Below are 17,323 nucleotides of genomic sequence, written 5' to 3' on the forward strand. Positions count from 1 at the left end.
AAACATGCTGGGAGGTGACGGGGTTATTCCCCATTGGCCAATGTGTTATATTTTTTGCCAAGTGACTCCTGCAAGTGACTACTTAATTCAATTGTATCAGAATGACAGAGTCCTGTGTCTCTAATGAACAATAAAGATTTTTTTTTTTTTTCCTCGGTCCTTGTGCATTATAAATAAAATATTTCTCCAGGATCCAGCTTCCTGCTTTATGTGGGACATACTTCAAGTGATGTGACTAAAGCTGTAGGAATTTTGCTTTAATTAATTTGCTATACTCTGCTATACTACGCAGTCTCGCCCCCTTTATTCCGAAAGAAGACGTTGCAGTCGTGGTGGGAACAATTATCAACTCCAGACTTGACTATGCAAATGCCCTCTATCTCGGACTTCCCAAATACCAAATCGCTCGTCTGCAAATCGTTCAAAATACGGCTGCTCAATTAGTGACCGGCAAAAAAACATGGGAATCAATCTCGCCTTCACTGAGAGCCCTTCATTGGCTGCCAGTAAAAGACAGAATCACTTTCAAGGCACTCTGTCTAATGCATAAGTGCATTCATGGAAACGCCCCCCAATATCTATGCGAAAAAATAAAAGCTCACAACCCCAATCGTATTCTGCGATCCACCAATACAAGTCCAAAGGAGATCGAAGGTTTGCAGTCCAGGGACCTCGACTGTGAAACGCTCTACCAACCACCACTCGATTGGAGTTGGACCACTTGGCCCTCAGGAGAAGGATTAAAACCCATCTCTTCTGAGGTCAAAGGGTTTCACTCACGGAATGGATACAGCGCCCAGAGGCGATTCAGTTCGCATGTGTTGCGCTATATACGTTTTTCACTCACTCAGCCTGCCTTGCCAAGGAATGTGTTGACATTTATGAGCCAAATTAAGCCTGCATGAAATGGGTACTGAATGGTCCTGTGTGTTTCCCATAGTACTAGGTACCTAGTACTACTATGGACCCCATTGTAAGAGAACACTGATTAGATAATTTGCGAGGTTGTGGAATACTGAAGAACATGCACTGTTAGGCCTCATGCACAATGGGCTTAAACCCTGCATTTATAGGCGTTTGTTTTTGTCCAGCCTGTAAAAGTGCTTGTGTCCATGCACGCATCAATTTTACCTGTGTATTAGGATAGAAGCATTTACAGGCTGGGAAAAAACAAAACACCAAAGCCTTGTTCAGGAGAGGCGTTTGAAGAGCAGAAAAATGCTAAACGTGTGTTGATGCACCTCTAAAGTCTAGACCACTGATGGCAAACCTTGGCACCCCAGATGTTTTGGAACTACATTTCCCATGATGCTCAAGTACACTGCAAAGTGCATGAGCATCATGGGAAATGTAGTTCCAAAACATCTGGGGTGCCATGGTTGACCATCATTGATCTAGAGACACTTCTAGTGATTGAGCGTTAATGCATCCCAATGTACAGAATAAATTAATATAAATGCCAATATCTTCTGGTTCTTGGGGGCTAAGCAGACACTCTGTGTACATGAGGCCTTAGTGGCTTTTCAGGATTTTAAAGAAGGGGAGCCTCAGGGATAAGCTAAGTTAGTATTATAATGGGGGGTGCCATCATCCTTGGGATCAAGATATAAGGTACTTGGATCTAAGGTCCCCGAACCAAAGAGCCAAGAGGGAGCAAAAGGGGCCAATTAGGACTATTGCGGTACCAATATAAAATTACACATTGGAATAAAAATATAAAAACATATTATCCTTTATTACACAAAAAAACATGACAGACAATTGACAATATTAAAATGGTCATAACCAAACAACACCATGAATAGAGGTCCCCGGTAGGGGGAAAACATTGCGATGAGTTGAGGGTTATGGCAGTATCTCATACTACCATAACCCTCAACTCATCGCAATGTTTTCCCCTACCGGGGACCTCTATTCATGGTGTTGTTTGGTTATGACCATTTTAATATTGTCAATTGTCTGTCATGTTTTTTTGTGTAATAAAGGATAATATGTTTTTATATTTTTATTCCAATGTGTAATTTTATATTGGTACCGCAATAGTCCTAATTGGCCCCTTTTGCTCCCTCTTGGCTCTTTGGTTCGGGGACCTTAGATCCAAGTACCTTATATCTTCTAGCTTTTCAGGATTTGAGATGATCACCACTGACATTGGGCATTTTGTGGCATATTAACAATTTCTACTTCTCTTCTAGAAAACTGTTAGGGATAAGGAGCACAAAGCATTGCAAGTGAAACTGGAACGTCTGGAAAAACTCTGCAGAGCCCTCCAGACAGAGCGCAATGAGCTCAATAAGAAGATTGAAGGCCTTCAGGATCAAGTATCTGATGGTGATGGTGGTGGCCCAGCTGATGGAGAGTCATTAGAGACTCATTCAGTTGAATCTCCAGAAGATAAAAATGTGGTCACAACTAAAGAGTGTGGAATCCAGCCTTTACCCGAACCTCCGCTGCCAGACAGACAAATTGTGTTGCAAAAGACTGTCTCAAAAGGGCCGCCTTCTGGCGTTGATTCTGTTGACTAAAAAGGGGGGGAATTTAACACTGTTAAGAACACAGATACACAAGCATATGTATATACATAAAAATATACATATATATTTTGTGTATAACTTTGTTGGTGGTAATTTGTTTTGTGGTGAGAGATTTCCTACTTTTTCTACTATATTTGTATTTTCCTAGGACTACATGTGCTACATAAAGCTTCCTAGTAACAACGCAGTCTAATAGATTTTCTCATATTCCTTTGGTAGCTGTCTGCATTTAATTTTTTTGTATCTAATATGTCTTAGCCACATACTCCAGGCCCAGGTTTTTTAAAGCTTAGGCTGGCCATACATTAATTTTGTTATAAAATTTTCCTTTAGATTTACCAAAACCATATAATATGAGGTCAAACCTAAACCCTTTAAATTTGCATGCAATCAGGGAGGCCCTTGCACTACAGAGTTGAATATAAATCAAAGGAAATAGAATAAGAAAATTGTATAATGTATGGCCAGCTTAAGTGTGTCTTGGAAGCTGCTAATGAAAGCAGATATTCTGAGTGCTGATCTGCATTCTGTGGCACATATTCAAAGTTTGTGGAAGATTTCCTTTTAAAGGGGCTGTCACAAATCATGAGTAATATATACCTACCAAACCAACCTAATGGATGGCTGTACAACATGCCACGAGTCCTATTCGATTTTGTTCTGTTTTAAACATGGGCAAAGATAACCAAACCAACATTAAGCAGAACAGGGATTCCATACATGTTCAAACTATGTGGTATCTAAAGGGAGGGGCTCACTATTTATTTTTTAATGAAATCAAAGACCTTTAAAGGGATGTGTTTTTTTTTTTTAACAACTTGTGTCCCACATTTACTGTGTGTTGCCACATCAGTAGCCCGGAGCTAATGCTAATTAGCCAGCTCAGTTGGTTGTATAAACTACCCAGCATGCCCTGGGAGGGCAGAATTTAATGCCTAGGAATACTTGGTGGGCATTAGAATTGCCACCCTCACACTGGAGTTTGAAGATAGCAGTACTTTACATACATTATATTGTTAAAGGTATTAGCACGGAGACTGCAAGCCAGGGTTTCTCGTCCAACATTGATGCCTGACCTCCCAAATGTGCTTCAGGAAGAATGGTCAAACATTCCCATAGACCCACTCCTAAACCTTGTGAACAGCCTTCCCAGATGAGTTGAAGATGTTATAGCTACAAAAGGTGGGCCAACTCAACATTGAACCCTACAGACTAAGCCTAGGATGCCATTAAAGTTCATCTGCATGTAAAGGCAGGTGTCACAATACTTTTGACACTCTCTAGTGCAGGGATCCTCAAACTACGGCCCTCCAGCTGTTGTAGAACTACACATCCCATGAGGCCATGTAATGCACTGACATTCACAGACATGACTAGGCATGATGGGAATTGTAGTTCCTGAACAACTGGAGGGCCGTAGTTTGAAGACCCATGCTCTAGTGAATTGTGCATGATGTTGAACACAAGTCTAATGTTTTTCACTAGCAATGTTATATATACACAAAGACCATTGTTAAATAGTATTTATGCTAGATCTGCATGGATAGATCTGTAATTTAAAAGGATTTTTGGGTCAGTTCGAATAGCTCACAAAAAACATTGGGACCATTTAAGGTCATATTGGTTTATTGTAAAATGTCTGTGCAGTAAGAATTGTATCCTCCACATTCAGTTGCTATTCACATGCATGCTTTCAGAAGTCTAAAAGTGCCTGTGAGCAGACAAATTTTGGTAGACAACACACTGGATAAAAATAACCTCATCATTACCATGTGTTCTCCATCTGGCCCAGAGTTCTGATGAGACCTGAAAATAATTAATCTTGCCAGTTGTGCATACTTGTTAGCAAACTGAATATTAGAAGAAAAGTGTAGCTTAGCAGCAGTTCTGAACCTTAGTTGAAAACTACATTGGTTGCCATAGGTTACATTTGTGCGTTTTAAAATAACTGACAACTACAAATCATGAGTAATAGATACCTACCAAACCAACCTAATGGATGGCTGTACAACATGCCACAAATTTGCTGCCACAAGTCCTATTCGATTTTGTTCTGTTTTAAACATGGGCAAAGATAACCAAACCAACATTAAGCAGAACAGGGATTTCATACATGTTCAAACTATGTGGTATCTGAAGGGAGGGGCTCACTTTTGATGTGTGCAAGTTTCTCCTCCTTTCTTTTAAGAGCCATAGCAGACGCACGCACAATCAACACTGGCAACACATGATTGTAAACACAAATCCCTGTCCTGTAAGGGGAGGAGAAATGGATCATGTGTTCCTACGAAGTAGGAACAACGATATGTCTCCTCCCCCAGTCAGTCCAATCCCCTCACAGTTGGAACACCTAGGAAACACATTTAACCCCCTCATTGCCCCCCTAGTGTTAACCCTTTTCCTGCCAGTGACATTTATACAGTAATCAGTGGCTATTTTTTTAGCTCTGATCGCTGTATAAATGTCAATGGTCCCAAAAGATAGGATTTTTATAACGGCTTACCTGTAAAATCCTTTTCTTGGAGTACAGCATGGGACACAGAGCAGCCATAGTAATTACTATTAATAATGGCATGCAATGCCAAGCTGCGGTTTCCAAAGCAAGCAAAGTCCTTTCTTGTATTAAGAGAGGTATGGACTCCAAAGACAGAGATATAATTTTGCCCCTGTACAAATCATTAGTAAGACCTCATCTGGAATATGCAGTTCAGTTTTGGGCACCAGTTCTCAAAAAGGACATCGGAGAACTGGAGAAAGTGCAGAGAAGGGCAACCAAACTGATAAGAGGCATGGAGGAGCTCAGCTATGAGGAAAGATTAGAAGAACTAAATTTATTCACTCTTGAGAAGAGGAGAATAAGGGGGGATATGATCAACATGTACAAATATATGAGGTCCATACAGTGAACTTGGTGTTGAGTTATTCACTTTACGGTCAACACTGAGGACAAGGGGGCACTCTTTACGTCTAGAGGAAAAGAGATTTCACCTCCAAATACGGAAAGGTTTTTTCACAGTAAGAGCTGTGAAAATGTGGAACAGACTCCCTCCAGAGGTGGTTCTGGCCAGCTCAGTAGATTGCTTTAAGAAAGGCCTGGATTCTTTCCTAAATGTACAGAATATAACTGAGTACTAAGATTTGTAGGTAAAGTTGATCCAGGGTAAATCCGATTGCCTCTCGGGGGATCAGGAAGGAATTTTTTCCCCTGCTATAGCAAATTGGATCATGCTCTGCTGGGGTTTTTTGCCTTCCTCTGGATCAACTGTGGGTATGGAGTTGGGTGTATAGGATTTTACTGTGTTTTTTTTGTTTTGTTTTTGTGGTTGAACTGGATGGACTTGTGTCTTTTTTCAACCTGACTAACTATGTAACTATGTGGGTTATAGGCCACATTCAGGTGATTGACACTGGTGCAATCAGACAGGAAGTCCCTCCCTATATAACCCTCCCATCTAGGGAGTACCTCCGTTTTTGTAGCCAAGCAATAAGTATCCTAACAAGAGGGAAGGGACCTCTGTGTCCCGTGATGTACTCCAAGAAAAGGATTTTACCGGTAAGATGTTATAAAAATCCTATTTTCTTTATCGTAAATCACAGGACACGGAGCAGCCATAGTAATTACTATGTCGGATGTCCCAAAGTAATGCCTTCTGAGGGGAGGGAGACACCAATAAAAGCAGGCCGCCATCAGACGCGAGGACCTATACTGCTGCCTGCAGTACACTGTGCCCAAAGGCAGTATCCTTTTGCCATCTTGCGTCTACCTGATGATAAAATCTAGTGAATGTATGCACTGACGACCAAGTTGCGACCTTGCAAATCTGAGTCATAGAGGCTTGGTGATTCACTGCCCATGAAGCACTTACTGCCCTGGTAGAGTGGACTCTAACTTGAAAAAGCGGAATCCTTCTTTTCAACCATAAGCCTGAATAACAACCTGACAAATCCATTTGAAATAGTTGATTCCAATGCTGCCTGCCCTTTCCTAGGGCTTTCTTGCAGCCCAACAGAGCGTCAGTTTTCTGTATCTGAACCCTTCAGATAGACCTTAACATTCCTTCCGCAGAACAAGGTTCTGGGAAAAAAAAAGGAAGGAAGGTAGGGAAACATCTTGATTCAGATTAAATTAGATACCTTAGGCAAAAAAGGATAGATGGGGACTCAACGCCACCTTATCGTTATGAATAATTAAGGATGTTTGTTTTTTTGTTTTTTTTACAAAAGAAAGCTGCCAAACTCTGAAAACTGTCTTGCGGAGGTTGCCGCAATCAAGAACGCCAATTTCCCTGTCAGAAGGAACAAGGGAATAAGGTGCATCGGGTCCAAGGGTTGTCTTTGTAACGCTGACAAAACTAGATCAAAATCCCACAGGCACAAGGGTGACCTAACTGGCGGATTTTATATGCGTTACCCCTTGTATACAGGCCTGGATTAAAGAGTACAAAGCAAGCGGCCTTTGGGGAAAAAAACACTTACAAGGCCGAGATCCGACCCTTGATAGAACTCAAGGTTAGCTTAATTTCCATTCCTAATTGTAGGAAAGTAAGAACTCTACCTATGACATACTTCCGAGGATGCCATCCTTGGTTTCCACCAGGATCATGGGCCCTCCAGACCCTATAGTAAATGGTCCTAGAGGCCGGTTTTCCTGCATTAATCAGGGTAGTTACAACTGACCCTGAAAGCACCTGATTCTTTTAGAATGTTGCCTTAACAGCCAAACCGCTAAATTCAGTGTTTGCAAGGCAGGATGGAATAGCAACCCCTGCGAAAGTAGGTTTGGACAAGAAAGAAGAGTGTATGGATCCCCTACTGCCACCCTCATGTGATCTCTGCGTACTAGGATTGTCTGGGTCATGCCGGAGCTTCTAGGATTACCGGTTTCCGTTCCCTTTTGATCCTGTATAGAAGCCCCGGTAGAAACAGCACTGGGGGGAATGCATAAATCGGTGAAAACTGAACCTGCGGGGATACTTGCGCATCTCCCGTATGCGAGTGGATCCCTTGCCCTTAACACAAAGTTGTCCGACTTTGTGTTGAATTGGACGCCAATAGATCTATGACCAAAATACCCCATTTCTGGCATATGGCCAGAAAAATTTCTGGAGGTAGAGAATATTCTCACAGGAACAATTGTTGGTAGCTCAAAAAATCTGCCTGCCAATTCTCCACTTTGCGGAATGAAGACTGCAGATAGGCAAGATACATGCTTCTCTGCCCAAGCCAGAACGTGGTTCACCTTAGACACTGGCAAAAAAACTGAGGTACTCCCTGGATGGGAGGGGTTATATAGGGAGGGACTTCCTGTCTTTGATTGCACCAGTGTCCATCACCTGAAGGTGACCTATAACCCACATAGTAATTGGGTCGGACACTTTTCTTTATAGTACATCACGGGACACAGAGAGTGTCCCGTGATGTACTATAAAGAAAAGTGTCCGATCTGTCTGCCGCAATGTCTCAGTCCTGATAAAAATCGCTAATCGCCACCATTACTAGTAAAAAATAATAAAAACTCCATAAAGCTATCCCCTATTTTTTTAGACGCTATAACTTTTGTGCAAACCACTCAATATACGCTTATTGCGATTTTTTTTTCTTTTTTATACCAAAAATATGTAGGATACATATTGGCCTAAACCGATGAAGACTTTTGGGGGGATATTTATTATAGCAAAAATTTTAAAAAGTGTTTTTTTTTTCCAAAATTGTCTCTCTCTTGTTTATAGCGCAAAAAAAAAAAAAAAAACGCAGAGGTGATTGAATACCACCAAAGGAAAGCTGTATCTGTTGGGAAAAAAATACGTACATTTTTTGGGGTACAACATTGCACGACTGCGCAATTCTCAGTAAAAATGATGCAGTGCTGTAGCGCAAAAAATGTCCTGTTCAAAAAGGGGGTACATTTTTCCGGGGCGGAAGTGGTTAAAGTAGAACTAGAAGCAAAGTCTATAGATAAAGGAAGGTTTATAAGTCTGTCTGTTTTTTTTTTTCGTTTTGACATCTTTGGCTATGGGACAGGAAGTACGTGTAAACCTCCCCAATGGTACAAACAGGAAGTCAGGAGATCCCTGCAAATTAACGGAGTTCCTTGGGGCACCCCAGGTCACCAAACCTAGTGTGCCCAATGCAACATTTCCCCTCTATTGCTTTTCTTGGTCAACAACCCAAAATTTGGGATCTTTTACTTTCAATGATGATGGTAAACGGGAAAAAGAGAGTGAGGTGAATCACTCTAATGGGCGCACATACCACAATAACAACCTAATAGCTGTTGTAATCCATCTCCACTTTATCCAAAACTGAAAAAAGTTTTGCCTTTTACCAGGTGGGTATTCAGGCCTCAGCTGATGTCCATTTTGGTTGTAAAGTTCTTCAGACAGCTCTGTAAGCTCTGGTTAGCCTCTTCATCCTATGACCTTTAAATGTACGGTTAGGAAAACAGGATTTTGACTTTATATAAAATACTTTTGTTGGAATAAATGAAGGCGCACTTATGACCCACTCCTATTGCTTGCAACATGCCTTACGCAGGCTGGGAATGGAAGGGGTTTTATTTGCCAGTGTCCAATATCATGAAGACAGCAGCATAACCCATTGTACCTGTATACTTCACCCTGTGTTCCTTAACCACTTGACTTCTGGAAGATGCTTTTTGGAACTCTTAGGCTTCATTTCCATGGACGTTTTTACAGCCACTTTTCTGAGCGTTTTTAGCAGCTTAAAAACAGCTCTCCATGTTAGTCTATGGCCTCATGCCCACCATGACGTTTTTAAGCTGTAGATTTTTAAGCTGCAAAAAAAAACACAGGACCAGTGCGTTCTGAAGCTCCAGCCTAGAGCTGTAAAAACACCAGACATTCAAAAACGCTACCACGGCGTTTTTAAGCTCCAGCTAAAAAAAAAATGTTTTTCTTTTTTTTTTTTAAACAGGGACAGGCGTTTTTAAGCTGTAAAAAAGGCTAAAAAAAAGTGGCTGTAAAAACGTCCATGGAAATGAAGCCTAACTTTGCTTGACTATTGTTCAGTCATGCAGTGCTGTACACAAAATAAATTTTATATAATTTTTTTTTTTTTTTATTTCTCACACAAATGGAGCTTTCTTTTGGTGGTATTTGATTACCACTGGGTTCTTTATTTTTTGTGCGCTATAAACCAAAAAAGACAAACTTTTTAAAATGTTTATATATATTTTTTTTACTTTCTGCTATAAAACATATTCAATACAAAGATGTTAAAAAAAAAAAAAAAAAAATCCTTCATAAATTTAGGCTAATCTGTATTCAGCTACATATTTTTGGTAAGAAAAAGAAAAAAAAAATCCAAACAAGCGTAACATTGGTTGGGGCAAAAGTTTATAGCGTACAAACTATAGTGTGTATATATACTGGAGTTTTTATTTATTTTATACTAGTAATGGTGGCAATCAGTGACTTATAATGGGACTGTGATTGCATGGTGGGAAATTTGACACGGACACTGTGTGGGAACCAGTGACACTAATACAGTGATCTATGCTACAAATATACTGTACAGTGTCACTGTACCAATGACACTGGCTGGGAAGGGATTCAAGTGTTTAACCCCCCCCCCCCCAAAACAAACACATCCTGTTGCCTTAAGGCAAAATATACAGCACTTTACGTGTGCTGTGTAATTTGGCCCCCTAAAATACCTAGCTCATCCTGCCTGGCTATACCCTCCCCCCATGTAAACTGACCACGGTTTATCATGACTGCTGAGCCCTGACACCGTGGTCAGTTTATGTCATCTGCAGCCCTGCTTTCTGTCTCCTCTCCTCCCTCCCCTGCTGCTCTCATATTTAATGTAAAATGCTCCCATCCCCTCTGTAATATAACAATAAGTTCCCCTGTGTCTGGGTTATATAATAAACATGCTTATCTGTATTGATAACACAGCGGCTCCCTGCGCTCATGTGACTCCTTGGCTCTCTCCTCCCTGGCTGACATCAGTGGCTTGGCCCCACCCACTGGAACTGGCATTTGGGGAGAGGAGGCACCCGAGTGCAGGGAGCCGCTGTGTTATCGGTACAGATAAGCATATTTATTATATACCCTAGCCACAGGGAAACTTATTGATTATATTACAGAGGGGATGGGAGCATTTTATAGAAGGTGGCTTAACAACCACTTGAACATCTAGGGTGATCAAAGGGTTAAATGTGTGGCTAACCAGTTTTTGTGTGTACTGTGAACTGCTTTCATTAATGGATGCAACGGTTGTTACCGTGATTTGCAGGGAAAACAAAAACCGTCACAACCCCGCTGATGGGGCAGAGTTCTTTCAAGAGCACCTCCAGTTGCTGGGGAGACACAAGACAACATGATACACATAGTTAACCATATCACATTTCCTGTAAGGAAATTTTTCATACACATTTGGGTGGGTACCCGGCTGTCCTGAAAGACTCCGGGAAAGAACGTTACCAGTAAGTAACTTCGTTTTTCCCCTAATCGTCTTTCAGGACAGCCACCTGAGAGGATAATCAAGCACTTACCTTAGGGAGGGACCACCGCTTGTAAGACCTTGCGTCCAAAGGTCTGATCCTTAGCTAACCAAAGATCCACCCTATAGTGTCTTACGAAGGTGGCAAAGCTGGACCATGTCGCCGCTTTACAGATCTGCTCCGGCGTTGCTCCAGCTCTTTCTGCCTGTGAGGCTGCCATTGATCTTGTGGAGTGTGCTCTGATACCCTCTGGAATCTGTATGCCTCCTAACTTGTAAGCCTGTTCAATGGCCTCTCTTAGCCATCTGGCTATTGTGCGTCTAGTGGCTCTATGCCCTTTTCTAGCTCCAGAATGCAAAATAAATAAGGAATCCTTCTTCCTTAGTGTTTTAGTCACTTCTAAATAATGTAAGATGCATCTCCTGATGTCTAAGTTATGGAACTTAACTTCTTCTAATTTAGAAGGGTTCGGACAAAATGAAGGTAACAACTTCTTGTTCCCTATGAAACTTCGAGATTACTTTTGGCAGGAATCCCATTTTAAAAACTACGCGATCTGCAAAGATCTGAAAAAAAAAAAAGGGGGGTCCGATTGATAAGGCCTCTATCTCACAGACCCTTTTTGCTGTGGTGATTGCCACCAGAAAGCCTGCTTTTAGCGTCAGCGTCTTTAGGTTGCAATACTCTAAAGCAGGGATATGCAATTAGCGGACCTCCAGCTGTTGTAAAACTTCAAGTCCCATCATGCCTCTGGGTGCCATGCTTGTGGCTGTCAGAGTCTTGCTATGCCTCATGGGAATTGTAGTTCTGCAATAGCTGGAGGTCCGCTAATTGCATATCCCTGCTCTAAAGGTTCTGCTGTCAAAGTTTGCAGCACTAATGACAGGTCCCACTTTGGAAAAACTGAATTTTGTATAGGTCTTTGCCTGCTCAGGGATCTGAAGAGCCTGATTATCCATGGGTCGGATGCTAATCTTTTTTTCTAGAAAAACTGACAGTGCTGACACTTGACTCTTTAAAGTACTAAGGCTTAGTCCTGTCTCTACACCACTCTGCAGAAACTCTAGGACGGCCACTGAACTCTGCGTGTTGAAGGAGTTTTCTGTGCACCAATTGCTAAAGCACTTCCACACTTTGTCATAGATTTTCCGTGTCTCTATTTTCCTGCTTTTTAGCAGAGTCGCAATTAGGCGGCTCGAGAACCCCTTCGCTTTCAGCAGCTGCTCCTCAGATACCATGCGGCCAAGCTCCACCTTTCTACTTGGGGGCAGTATATTGGGCCTTGGGAGAGTAGATCTTCCCAGACTGGCAACAACCAGGGGGGCTCTATAGCTAGTTCTTTCAGCATAGAGAACCACAGTCTTCTGGACCAGTGAGGTGCTATGAGAATCAAGGTTGTGTTCTCTGCATAAAGTTCTTATTACTGTTGGTATTAATATTGGTGGAGGAAAGGCATAACCTATCCTGAATGTCCACCTTTGTGCCAACGCATCCACTCCTAGTGCTCCGTCTTCTCTTCCCAAAGAAAGCTCTGACTTTCTTGTTTCTTCTTGATGCAAATAGGTCCACCTGAGGTGTTCCCCATTTTTGCCTGATTTGTTTTGAACACCTCTTGGTTTAACTCCCAGTCGCCTTCTTTCACTTGTGTCCTGCTGAGAAAATCCGCTACTGTGTTTAAATTCCCTTTTAGGTGGATTGCCGATAGAGTATGTTTTCCTCTCCTCCTCTCATGATTTCCTCTGCTAGTGCCCACAGGGTTCCACTTCGTGTTTCACCCTGCTTGTTTATGTAGGCAATGACTGAGGCGTTGTCAGACCTGATTTGTAAGTGATGTCCTTTTCGTTCTTTCTGGAAGGATTGAAGTGCAAGCCCTACTGCTTTAAATTCCTTCCAGTTGGATGATCTCATCTTCTCTCCCTTTTCCCACGTCCCTTGAGTTATCTGGGAGCCTAGATGCGCCCCCCCATCCTACGCCACTTGCGTCCGTGGTAAGGATCTGGGAAGTGTCCACAGGCGACCTTTGGTCACATTTTCTAATGTCCTCCACCACCATAGGGTTCTTTTTACCTTTGTAGGAATTAGAACCTGAGTGTCCAAGGACTCCTGCTTGTGATCCTAAATCTTTAATAGGAACATTTGCAGTGGTCGAAATTGCAAGGCTGCCCATTGTACTGCTGGGATTGCAGATGTTAGTAACCCCAGTGTTGACATCACCTTTCTGATGGTACATGGTAAGTTTACCTGGATTGCCCTTGCATCCTTTTATATTTTTTCTTTGGGTAAGAATATCTTTTGCTGAACAGAATCTATCATATATCCCAAGTATGGTATCCGTTGAGTGGGCTGTAGGTTTGATTTTTCCACATTTATTAGCCACCCCAGACCCTGTAGAAAGGTCTGTGTGATCTCAAGGTTTTCTCGTAACCTCTCTGGGGATTCTGCAAACAAAAGCAGATAGTCTAAATAGGCGATGATGGATATGCCTTGGACTCGCAAGGGTGCCAGGGCTTCCGCCAGAATCTTTGTGAAGAGGAAAGGCTGAAGGGTAAGGCTTGGAACTGTAGGTGTATGGTTTTGTTTTCCGTTTCTATCGCTAGCCTTAGAAACTTTTGACATTCTTTGTGTATTGGGACGTGCAGGTACGCGTCCTTTAAGTCTAGGGAGACCAGGAAACAGTTTGGAGGTAGTAAGGCTTTCACTGAATATATCGAGTCCACCCTGAATCTCTTGTAGGTTATGGACACATTCAGGGGTTTGAGGTTTAGGATAGGTCTGACCTTTCCGGTGGGTTTCTGTACTCCGAATATGTGGGAGTAAAACCCGTGACCTCTTTCTTCCTTGGGTACCTCTAACTAATTACGTTTTTTTTTTTAGATCCTCCAAGGCTCTCATTAATCCTTCGGCTTTCCCTCTGTTTTTTGGAAGTTTTGTTAAGTAAAATTTGTTTGGGGTTGGTTTAGAGAACTCCAGATGATAACCATCCTTTATTATTCTTAAGATAAATTGATTGGAGGTTATCTTTTCCCACTGTGGGAGGAAAGCCCCCAGTCTTCCTCCCACTGCGAGCAACCTGTCATTTGCTTCGGATAAAATGCCCATATCCTCAAATGCTAGATTGGTATGCCTTGATACCTGTGAAAAGGCAGCATCTACCTTTGGTATTTTGTTCCATATTGAGGATGGGTCATCTGAAAATAGAAATCGTCTTTTTAAAGCTTTAGGGAAAAAAAAATGTTTTTCTTTCTGGTTCCTGCCATTCTTTTTTTTAAATCGCTTCTGCCAATACTTCATAAACTCGAAAATTCCTCTTTTCCCGTTCTCCTAAACCCTCATACATCTGGTTATGCAGGGATAGGGATTTTTTTTTTCTCTGTTTGTATACCCAGAGTGGTATATATGGCTCCCAAGAGGTGATCGACATCCTCTAATGAGAGCTTATAACGGGAGGGCTTCCTGGAATCACCTTCCTGAGCCTCCTCCTCTGATTCTTGGGAACCGGACACTGCGTTATCAGATTCCTCTTCTGGCTCCTCTCTAGGAGCTATTGAAGGGCCTGCACTGGTGGAAGATCTTAATTCCGGTAAAATAGCTGCTGCCTGTACAGGAGTAGCTGACTGAAGCTGCGGAATCTGAAACCCTTCAAAAAAGGTTTTAAAAGGTGTTGGACAATTCTTTAACAGAAGATGCCAGATCACTCTGTTCCGCAGTATGCTCCTGTACTAGTTTGTTAATACAGTCGCTACAAATAGCTTTATTCCAAGACTCCCTAAGTGTGACTTTGCAGGGAGGACACTTTCTCTTTGAACTGTGAGCGGTCTTATCTTTGTCAGTTTTCTGAAAGACATAAGGGAAAAGATATACCCCATAGTCAGTACCGTAACCTTTCCCCTGCCCCCGGCAGGTGTGCAGTGCCTTCATACAGGCTTGCCTCACTAGGGGCCCTATGAATCACCCTCTGACACTGAGGGCTTGATCCACCTCCCCCTCCCTATTTCCCTGTGGGGGGAGGGGGGGTTTTGTTTTTTTAGCAGAGGGGAGGTCCACCCTAGGTTCCCCTTACCTTAATATGGCTGGAGCTGGTCTCTGCTGGAGCAGTATCTTTCCCTTCTGTCCCTGACATATCCGTGTCACCAGCGCTGTTTCTGCTGTCTCTACAGTGATTGCAGCTCCCTCCAGCCTCTGCCTGGCTCAGTTTTTGTTTTTTGGCCGGAACCGGAAGCCGCAAACCCGGAAGTGTTCGCCCCGTATGCCAGACATGACGTCAGCCGCCGTCGGTCCCAATACCCGGCGTGGCTTGCGCTCTGGAATCCCCATTCCTGCTGCAGCCACACGCCGGCTGCACTCCTTTACACCGCACTCAGTGTTTGCAAAAACGGAGCCCCCCCCGCGCTCAGGGATGTGAGGGCGGCCATTCTACACAGGTTAGTGACCTGGTCTTGTCCCGTCCCAAGAGCCCCTGCTCTCTTTCCGGACCGTCTGCCCGAGCCTCCCTTGGGCGATTCCTAACGGTGTCTCCCCTCTGGAGGAAAGACAAATAACTGAGGACCAGCAGGGGAGGAGGAAATTTATAGAAGGCTGGCACGGTGTTTCCTACAGAGGGGAGGAGCCAAGGTCTCAGGTGGCTGTCCTGAAAGACGATTAGGGGAAAAAATTAGCTTTGCATAAACTGCAAGAACTTGCGGTATAATCATACTCTGCATGTGTGAGATACTTTGCCTCCTGTTACAGCCAAATATTTTAAATTATGACTCATCAGTCCAGAGCACCTGCTGCCATTTTTCTGCTCTGCATTTCCTATGTTTTTGTGCATAGTTGAGTCGCTTAGCCTCATTTCCACGTCAGAGGTAAGGCTCACTGGTCTCAATTCTTCCATGAAGATACTTCTGGCCAGAGTTCTGACAGTACCTGACAGTTCTGTGCTGATGGCACTACTGGTCAGGTTTCTGCACAGATGTCAATAAAAATCGCGTGCCGAAATCGGAAAAAGTAGTACAGAAACCCTATATAAAGACTGATACATTGTTTGAATATTTGCACTGCTGAACTTATTTAGTGTTTGGACTTTATACACATTTTATCATACTCTTATGTTGCTCAGTTGGAATTACTTTTGCATGTTTTCACTTTATTACGGAACGAGCACGGTTTAATCAATTTAGTATTGATTTCTACTTATTCATTTTCTTTTATACAACGTGCTGCTCCTTACCAACTTTCACCTGTTTAATTACTCTAGTACTTGTCATTACAGTCTATAAAAAATGCCAGTATTGTTTACCATAAAATAAATCCTGGCCTATACGCCTTTCATCTATTCCCTAAACAGGTTTTTCCCCAGCCAACCCTTTAGGATGCAGTTCATAAACAAGAGGCCTGCTGTTCATTGCATATACACTCTTCTACTCCCAGGACCAGATTTTTCAGCAGCAGAGCAGGATTCTCTCAGCCAGGAGCTTTCACAAGCAGTAATTCTAGAAAAGGTCACATTCGGTACAGGTCACTTTTAGTGGCTGCTGGGATAAAGACCAATACATTTTACGGAAAATTAAAACATTTGGTGTGTTGAATAATGGCACTTGAAGTGATGTTTTACAATAGAAGACAGCTGCCCCTTTAAATACATGTAAACTTAATATGCGAATGGGTAAACATGCTGGCACTATAAAACTTCATGAACAAATACATCATAGGTATAAATATACCATGTGCAAAAAGAAAAAAAATAAAGAAAAAAAAAAACACATCCAAAGTGAAAATTCCAACACCTAACATATGTGAAATAAAAGGTCGACAAATATGGGGGTTTTTCTCTGGCAGATGCCAATCGTAAAGTAAAAAAAAAAAATACAAAAAATCAGGGTGGGCAATATCTGAGGCAGATTTTTGCGGACAATTTCTTTTTTTTGGCAGGTCTCACTGAGCAGATGTCAGTTCCACTATATGTAACTGAATGCAGAGAGACCAGCTGCCAAAATTCAGCAGTGATGTCAGGGTGGGTGGGGGCCTGCAGCCAATGACTGAGCTGCTTAAGGGACAGGGCCACATACACATAGCCTGCCAAGATCCAATCGGCTGGTGTTTGATAGCTGCTGGGTCTCGCCCACCCCCGACATAACTGCTGAATTCTGACAGCTCCTCTCTGCATTCAGTTACAAATGTCAGTTTCACACACAGAGCAGCTCTGGCAAGTGTCATGCGCTGCTCTGCCAGTGGAGTGTAGGGAAGGGAGGATGAACACTCGTGGGTCAAAGGCCACGGTGTGGTGTGGTTAATTGACTAAATTTGCATAATAATCGGCTGATGCCAATTTCTTAAAAAAGCC

The 17,323-nt window shown here is 42.6% G+C and overlaps 1 protein-coding gene across 1 annotated transcript in view; it reads left to right on the plus strand.

The window, feature by feature from the left end:
* The window catches only part of TXLNG (taxilin gamma), a 79,262-nt gene extending 76,541 nt beyond the window's left edge, over positions 1 to 2,721 (plus strand). Inside the window, exon 10 of the mRNA XM_040336872.1 lies at positions 2,196 to 2,721. Coding sequence (XP_040192806.1) covers positions 2,196 to 2,525 — 330 coding nt within the window. The 3' untranslated portion in view covers positions 2,526 to 2,721. The remainder of the gene's footprint in view (positions 1 to 2,195) is intronic.
* Positions 2,722 to 17,323: the final 14,602 nt, after the last annotated feature.

The sequence above is a fragment of the Rana temporaria genome, chromosome 2, assembly GCF_905171775.1.
Source record: "Rana temporaria chromosome 2, aRanTem1.1, whole genome shotgun sequence".
Classification (NCBI taxonomy): domain Eukaryota; kingdom Metazoa; phylum Chordata; class Amphibia; order Anura; family Ranidae; genus Rana; species Rana temporaria.